The 9360-nt window shown below is 39.7% G+C and overlaps 1 protein-coding gene across 1 annotated transcript; it reads left to right on the top strand.

The window, feature by feature from the left end:
* Positions 1-1246: 1246 nt before the first annotated feature.
* LOC128850270 (uncharacterized) lies at positions 1247-3735 on the top strand. Its single transcript, XM_054053284.1, has 2 exons — positions 1247-1683; positions 2815-3735. Exons 1-2 carry the CDS (start codon positions 1426-1428, stop codon positions 3208-3210), a joined length of 654 nt encoding a protein of 217 aa, XP_053909259.1. The 5' UTR covers positions 1247-1425; the 3' UTR covers positions 3211-3735.
* The last annotated feature ends 5625 nt before the right edge of the window (positions 3736-9360 follow it).

The following is a 9360-nucleotide window of genomic DNA, read 5'->3' as shown; positions in this document are numbered from 1 at the left end:
TTGTTACTAAATGGCACCCAACATGGGGCACAAACCCTGGAGGCAAATATCTGATATTAGTTAGAGGAAGAATGCTGAGAAGCAGCTATGCCAGCAATGCTCGGTTGAATGCGATAAAGCCAGTGAGAAGCACTAAAGCAGAACAACACCTGAAAGAAGGTGAGCATCTGTGAATGGGACCAGGGTAGAGTCTGGTGATGCTTGGTTAAATGTGATAAAGCCAGTGAGGAACGAGCACTAAAGTAGTACAATGCCTGAAAGATGGTGAGTGACTGAATGGGACTGGGGTGGGGTCTGGCAAAGTTCAGTTAAACATAATATAGCCAGTCAGGAGCACTGAAGTCATACAACACCTGAAAGATGGTAAACAACCAAGAACAGGACCGGGACAAGGTCTGGTGATGCTTGGTTGAACATAATAAATCCAGTGAGGAGTACTGAAGACAGTGAGGAGCACAGAAGTAATCCGGGCAACAACACCTGGAAGAAGGTGAGCACCCGAGAATGGGACCGGGATGGGGTCTGCAGAGTGATCTACACTTAACATCTTTAAGTTTGAAAACATCTTTTAAGTTTGAAAAAATGGGGTGCCAAGTATCATGAGCAACGACTTAGGACTTTGTTGAAATGGATACAGAGTTGGGAACCAGGTTTAGATGTGACTCATCTATGTGATATGGAAGTCTGGAATGCTGCAGGAGTGGGGATGTGACTACCAGGAATTGTTGGAAAACTCTAGTTTGTCTTACTAAAATGTAGTCGAATAACTAATAGTTCTAACAATTCTATTAAATATAGTTAAAAACTAACTACTCTGTTGAAATTTCGCTTGCTCCAGGGTATAGTCTCAGGTATCCTTATTTGGGAAGGAATGCTGAAAACTCTTACTGAGCCAGAAGAAATCTTATCTATGTTAACAGGACATAGAGTTGGTATCTTTTCTAATGCAAGCAGTAAACTTGGATAAGCAGTAAACTTGGATTCTTATCCTAAGGATAAGAATTAAGCCAAGGAGTGGGATGATAGTAAGCCCTTATGAAATTCTTTTCGGAAAACCCTACGAGGCGCCACAACCTAACCTCAATATGCATATAAAAGGTGGGCAAGATGTATATAACTATGTGTTATCCCTTGCTAGAACTTTGACGCAGCTGCGGAGTACTCTGGTTTGGAATCGACCTTTGTCATTGGAACACCCAGTGCACAATATCAATCCAGGAGACCAGGTTTACGTCCGTGATTGGGTTGAGGAACCACTGAGAGAACAGTGGAACAGACCGTACCTGGTGCTGCTAACTACCTTTACCGCGGTTAAAGTGAAGGGAATTGATTCCTGGATTCACTACACACGGGTAAAGAAGGTTCCCGGAGAGTGGCAAGCAGAAGTAACTGGACCTACAAAGCTGAAACTTACATACCAGAAGGATGTCTAATTACGTCTATGGGACAATCATAATAATATGGTTTCTGATGAATATGACTTTTTCCACAGGCACCCACCGGAAGAATAGAAATGTGAGATATCATCCAGAACAAAATGCCATTCTGTCTTGCACGGTTCGAAATCAGAAAGTGGAAGTAACATCGGGAAAAGGAATCCAATTCGACATTAACAAAGGATTGGAAAAGATAATAGTATCCCATAGAAAAAGGCGAGATATAGAGCCCACTCCAACACCACAGGTAATACACCTCCCCTCAAGGGACCCCGAGGAAAACCTAATAATAGGCTTAATTAAGGATTTTGCAGGAATACAGAATACCAGTAAAATTACTGCTTGCCTTCCAGTTCCTAAGGCAGCGGGGGAACCTATAAACTGGGGAATAATAACTTTCCCTCTGCCGACATCACAGGGAAATAAGACTGAGTGCAAACAAATAACCATAGAAAAGGAACGGCAGGTCAGGGTGAAAGGAGAATGGCTGCCAGAACAGATTTGTAACCAGCTCGCAAACTCCACCTTCATTACTAAGAATTCAGGAGGAGAATTTGGGGTATGTACGCATGATAAAATTATCACAAAAACAGAGACACAATGGGAATGCCAAGAAAGACAAAAACAATTAGAATGGGAAACCATTTGGTCAACTAATATCTTGCAAAAATTCCACTATGGTGGTAACGCTTCGTGGTGTATCAAATGGGAGGGAAAGCAGGACGCAACAATTCCAACCGAAACCCTTTTGGCCAATAATGGAGTTAGTCGAGAAGTGATACAAAACGTACCTTGGTGGAATTGTTCTGAAATATGGGACTGTGATTCAAACCCAGATGAAATAACAATACCCCCTGTAAGAGTGGCTTTAAAGGCTGGGTGCGCCTGCCGGGGATACAAAAGTGGAGGACAGATGATCCCCTATCATAAACCAGATTGTAAGTATTCAACTATTAAGAGTATGGGAAATTTTGTATGGGCCAATAGTGATGGAACGTGGACTACCCATTTACCAGTTACGGGGAAGGTTAAAGAAATCACATTAGGCTTACCCACCTTATGCCCAATTTGGAAACGTTCCCCCTTTAAAGGGAAACTGGAAACTCTACAAATCAACAGAATCAAAAGAGATATAAAGGAAGATGATACATGGCAGAAGCCCTCTACAGGAGTGAAGGTATGATGGGCCCTTGAATCTCTCTTTGCTGCTCCAGTAGCTACTTACCGAAATAGAGACATGATTTACAAATTAATAGGGCAGACTGAAAGGTTAGCTAGAGTTACTAAAAAGGGGTTCAGAGATTTGAATATGCAGCTCCAAGCAACGACAAAAATGACTTTGCAGAACAGAATGGCATTAGATATCTTATTATTGAAGGAACATGGCGTTTGCGGATATTTAAAGGATCGAGTTGATCACTGCTGTGTGCATATACCGAATGTAACCATGGATAGAGAATATGACATATCTCAACTCAAGAGAATTGAACAAGAAGCTGAAGAAGAAAGAAAAGAGATCGGCCATAATTGGATAGGAGAATTATTTAATGGATTGGGGATTCATTTAGGCGGGTGGCTACAATCGCTTTTAGAAACTATTTGCACACTCTTGTTAGTATTCCTGGTCATCTACCTAGTATACTTGTGTATCCGTCAAGAAATCACCCGTAACACTAGCTGGACGCATAAGATTATAGGAGCAGTAACCCGGGAATACCCACGACGCCTGACCCCGCCACCGAAGTACTACGAGACTACGAGAATGGAGAACTAAGGTGAAAAACTGAAAAATGGAAATACCTTCTTAATGAAAGAAAGTATTTCCAAAGGGGGGAAATGTTGGAAAACTCTAGTTTGTCTTACAAAAATGTAGTCGAATAACTAATAGTTCTAACAATTCTATTAAATATAGTTAAAAACTAACTACTCTGTTGAAATTTCGCTTGCTCCAGGGTATAGTCTCGAGGTATCCTCATTTGGGAAGGAATGCTGAAAACTCTTACTGAGCCAGAAGAAATCTTATCTATGTTAACAGAACATAGAGTTGGTATCTATATCTAATGCAAGCAGTAAACTTGCAAAGAGATAACAGTTTGCATAAAAATGTAAAGAATGCTGAAAATGTTGCAAGACCTGATGTGGCAATCACCGAAATGAATATGTATTAGAGTAGGTTGCATCCCTTTTGAATATGTAACAGATTGAGCAACACTTTAAGGATAAATGGCGAACGCGATGTGACGGTCTTTGGAACCAGATTTGGGTGTGCATACCCCTGGTTCCCGGGGCCTCGAAATAAAGCACCACATATAACCTTCTTTGTATGGTTATGTGTTTGTCTCTATGCTAACAATACCATTGTACTATTCTTATTGACTAGTCATAAACAACATTGTATGGGTATATTAAGCCAGCTCTCAAAAGAGTGTGTGTGTGTGTGTGTGTTTTTAAAGCGCTTTAAACATTTGCAAGATTTGCAAATTGGGTTTTGGTTATAGGAATTTGAGCCTCTGTTTGTTTTGAATAATCTTAAAAATGCAACTCTTGTACCTTTCAATCTCAAATGTCCACTAAGCCGTCAAACAGGTAGATTTACCTGGGACCTTTGAAGTGAAAGGCTGCAGAGGGCAAGATTTTGAAATACCTAGAAAAAAAGAAAGGAGAGAGAGAAAAGAAAATGGGGAAAAAAATAGAAAAAATAAAGAAAATAGAAAATACAGAAAGAAAAACAGAAAAGAAAATAGAAAAATAGTAACAAGAACATAGAAAATAGAAAAATAAAATGGAAAAAACCCCCAGCCCTGTGGCTGTGTGTGAGCCCCCTCCAGCACTTCCACCCTCCCCCCTTTCTCTTGATTTTTTTTTTGTATGTGAAGTTTGGTTTTCTTTCCACTTGGGAGTCCTTATCTCTCTCTAGGGGAGTAACAATTTATCAAGAACACTCTGCATTCCAGTGTCCCTTATCAGATCAGCAACTGCTGGATTCTAGTGCAGACAACCTTAAAGGGGATTTTAGCCAGACACTAATGAGAGCATGATTTAAGAGTCCAAAAGGAGTATCCTCTGACATTAAAAAACTGCAAAAGAATAGAAAAGTTAATGCATTTGCAGCCTTGAAAAATCCCATACAGGTAAAAACAGACAAAAGGAGCCAAGAACTCGACAACGCCTGGACCTCTACCGTAAATGTCAAAATGTTGCCAGAAATTAACGCCATTTCAAATATGACATTGGGGGTATACCGTTAACATTTAAGAACCAAGGAAACCAGCAACCCAGCGCGTGGCGGAGACGCCTCTCAGCAGTAAATGCTCCCACTTGGATCTTCTCCACAGCCTCCTCAATCACAATAAGGGATTAATGAGTTCACAAGGTATCGCTTCAACATTTTGGTCCTATTGGTAATGGTTTAAGTGCTTGGTTAGTGGGTCACTCGAGTGTTGCTTTGCAAAGTCTTTTTGTGTAATCTGGTGTTATTAATTCTCATTTTACTGGACAAATACAAGCTATGGTTTATATTCCTCTCCCACCTGTGTATATGACCCAAAGCAGTTGTGTTGCTCCATTAATACCATTTCAAAGATTGTATTAGAGAAAATAGGCCTTCAAGATGCACCTGAAAAAATTCAAACCTGGAAATATCTTGAGTGGAAAATTTTAGATGCCACAATTGAACCTCAGCAAGTCAAATTGTAAATAGTAGTTAAAACGATTTACAAAAGCCCCTAGGAACAATCGATCGAGTTAATATTTGGGTATTACTAATGCAGAACTAGGTTCGTTATTTGATCTTCTTAAGGCTTTAACAGCACCTCCTACTCTTAGGAGTGATGCACAACAAACTTTGGGCAAAACTGAAAAAGCCGTTAGTCAGAGAAAAGCCCATAGACAACTTGACGGTCATCCAATATGTTTGTTTGGTTTTGTTACTCTGTATCAGGCATTTGGTCTAATAGCACAATTAGAACCTTTTAAAAGTAAAGCTCCCCAAACTGAAAACAAAGAAAGGGGGAGTGGAGGCTTTGGATTTACAGGACAAGATAAACAGATAACATGGGCATTAGAAAATCAAAAATCAAAACCACAATTAAAGGTGACATTGATATTAGAAAATCAAATGATTCAAATAACTTTGTTGGTGGATACCGGTGCAGATGTCACCGTCATGGCAGAAAAAGACTGGCCTGAAGGATGGCTGTTGGTCAGTCCTTAAGGATTTATAGAGACTGGAACATTTTAGTTATTGACTTAAAGGATTTTTTTTTAACCACACCTATCGACCTCAGCGATAGTGAAAAATTTGCCTTTTCAGTTACGACAACAAACAGACAGGGACCAGTGTAGAGATATCAATGGGTGGTGTTACCGCAGGGGATGAAAAATGCACCAACAATGTGTCAACTTTATGTTGACCAAGCCTTACAAGGTTTTTGGAAAAATTATCCACAGCTGTTAGTGTATCATTATATGGATAATATCCTAGTGACGGGGAAAGATAATTTGGAAAGGTATAAACAGGAATTATGTGACAAGTTGCAAAAATATCAATTGCAAATCACACCAGAAAAGGTGCAGTGTTGCACCATGGATGTATTTGGGGTGAACAATTTTGGATAAAACCATCAAACCACAAAGAGTATCATTTAGAGTTAACATCCAAACACTTAACGATGTGCAGATCTTGCTGGGTAATATCAATTGGATCAGGAATTTGATAGGGGTAGGTAATCAAATGTTGTTACCTTCATTTGAGTTGTTAAAAGGAGATACAGATATATTAGCACCAAGGAAACTAACAAAGGAAGCAGAACAAACGTTGGAAAAAATATAAAATGCAGTAAGCAACAGACAAGTACATCGTGTAGTATATGGGTGGCTTTTCAATTTTTTGATCATCAATAACGCTTATCAGCCTGTTGGGTTAATAATGCAATGGGTTGAAACTGTTGGCTCATGTTCAACTTGCTGTTGACCAGAACCCCTAGATTCCTTTCTACAGGGCTGCTCTGCAGCCTCTCTCTCCCCAGTCTGTATGGACATCCAGGGTTGCCACGTCCCAGGTGCAAAATGCAGAACTTGCCCTTGTTAAATTTCATGCAGTTGATGATTCCCCATATCTCCTCTAATTTGTCCAGATCCCTGTGCAGGGCCTCTCTGAATCATATTATATCATGGTATCTGTATTGGGTTTGCGTGGCAAGATTTTGGTAGCAGGTGGGCTACAGGGTGGCTTCTATGATAAGATTCCAGAATCTGTCCCCATGTTCAACAGAGCCAGTGCCAGCCAGCTACAGGATGGACCCAACATTGACCAAGGCTGAGTCAACCAGCAAAGGTGGTAGCCCCTCTGTGATAACATATTTAAGAAGGGGGAAAAGAACTGCAACAGTAGCTGGAAGAGAGAAGTGAGAATATGTGAAAGAAACAACTCTGCAGACACCAAGGTCAGTGAAGAAGGAGAGGGAGGAGGTGCTCCAGGTGTCAGAGCAGAAATTTGCCTGCAGCCTGTGGTGAAGACCATGGTGAAGCAGGCTGTCCCCCTGCAGCCCATGGAGGTCCATGGTGGAGCAGATATCCACTTGCTGCCCATGGAGATCTCCACGCCAGAGCAGGATATGCACAAAGGAGGCTGTGACCCTGTGGGAAGCCTGTGCTGGAGCAAGCTCCTGGCAGGACCTGTGATCCCATGGAGAGAGGAGCCCACACTGGAGCAGGTTTTCTGGCAGGACTTGTGACCCCCACACTGGAGCAGTTCATTCCTGAAGGACTGCACCTCGTGGAAAGGACACATGGAAAGGACCCACACTGGAGCAGTTTGTGAAGAACTGCAGCCCATGGGAAGGACCCACGTTGGATAAGTTTGTGGAGGACTGCTTTCCTGCCTTGAAAAGGACTGTGACTAATGTGAAAAATGTTTTTGAATTAGAGCAGGAAAAAGTGTGCCCTCTGTTTTTTAAATACTTCCTTGGTATTTCTGATGAAATGAAAGCTTTCCTTGGAGAAAACACATTGCCTCATGTAATGTATGCCTGATGGAAGGAGGGAGGAAGTCTTCCCTTTTCAAAAGCAAATTGGAGAAAAAAGTATAAAATTCAAGGAGAGAAATGAAGCAAAACTTTGAATGGAAGAAATAGTGCTAGTTATGCACATGTTTCTTCGTTATCACAGTTTACTGGCAATTCTCAGAATCATGAACATTGTATCATATTAGGCTGAAGGAATCTCAAAATGTAACTGAGTAAGTAATTCAGTATCCACATGATATAAAGGCTAAGCTGAATCATAGTCTTCAACTACACTATGAAACACTTCCATTCAGAAAGGACACCAAAACTATAGACTTTCTCTGTCAAACATTATATAATATGTAAAATAACAGACCAAACATCTTGGGGGGATGTGACAGAAAGCATGAACACATCATCCAAGCCAGATGAAAGATAGTATTGCTGGGAAATAAAAAGAAACAGAATAGCAAAACCATCCCGACTCTTAATTTGGAGGATCACTAGGCAATGTAAAATACTATTGACTAAGACTGCTTCAAAAGCAATAGTGATAAAATTACATTTTGTAATTGGAAATAAAAACTAAGTATAGGAAGCAAAAATTTTTTTCAGGTCTCACTGTCAACTGGCATTATTGTCACTAGAAGCACTGGTTTGAATTCAATTGAATATTCACTAAGTATGTAATATAATAAATCCCCTGTGGCCACCTATTTTACCTCCTGGTTGATTCTGGCTACAAGATTTATTCAAATCAACCTCTTTATAGAATCATTCTTTTCCTGGAAAAGAGTTGTTTGGAGATACATAAACCTGATCTATCCTTTTATATGTGCATGTACATATTACATATTAGGCCATGAACAACATTCTTCTCCAGATGTAGATCATAAATATTTACTGAACATTTCAACTGCTTCTGGACCAATTCTTTTATTAGAATAGAATATAATCAAAACTCCTAGTTATCCTTAACTTCGCTCATTAACATGATCATTCAAAATCGTTCTGTTCTTTTTCATAAGTTGTTTAGCTTTTAAATATTTACAGCATTTTTTTTTTTAAATGAAAGAGGAGGATATGAAACATGGATTTAGGAAAAATACATATTACCCAACACAGTTTTTGATAAAAAGACTTTTTTTTTAAACAAAAGAAATGCTGTAAGCAAAATAAATTGGACAAAATAGGGTTTATTGCAGGTGAAGAAGTGGTAGAAGACAACAGTTATTGTTGAAAAATAAAGAGAAAAGGTTCCTAGTAGAACTGATTAATCTTGAGAATCTGTTTTGTTTATTCTTTATTAATAAGACATAGTTGCCAACAATAGCTTGTAATAAGACTAGCACACTCTGAAAATACCTTCCAGTCTTAATTTCCAAAACTAGGATTTTTAAAGCATGAAACATGTAAAGACATTTTAGACATCCTGATCTAGCCACAGTCAATTTGAATTAAGAGATTGCTTCCCCCAAAGGTCTACCAACGTTAGTGCATATGGAATTGTCCCCTAATGCAGTTATGTTAAAGTGACTTAGTTTATCTTGAACACACCTTAAACACAGTTTATCTTAAACATGCTTTTAGTAGATATTTTTAACCAGATAATTTTGACAGGGCTATTAGAAAGCAATTACAAACACAGGTCCAGTTGGATAGTGGCCTGTGACACAAAAGCTTTGGCAAGTAAGACTGGGGGGGGGCAGCTTCTTAACTTGTATCAGCTATAGGCAGAACAGCTCAACTGACCATGTCCAAAATTACAGGTGTGGATCTTATTTTTTTCCCAGAAATTAAAGCAAGTCCAACACAGAATAAAAAGTCATGCAATTGGTGTATCAAGCTTTGTTAGGGCCCCAAGTGCACCTCTTCTCCAAGGATTTAGCTGCCTATGCCTCAAGATCAGTGCCTGCTTC

This window comes from Cuculus canorus, chromosome W, assembly GCF_017976375.1.
Source record: "Cuculus canorus isolate bCucCan1 chromosome W, bCucCan1.pri, whole genome shotgun sequence".
Taxonomy (NCBI): domain Eukaryota; kingdom Metazoa; phylum Chordata; class Aves; order Cuculiformes; family Cuculidae; genus Cuculus; species Cuculus canorus.
This window is presented reverse-complemented; position numbering and strand designations above follow the sequence as displayed.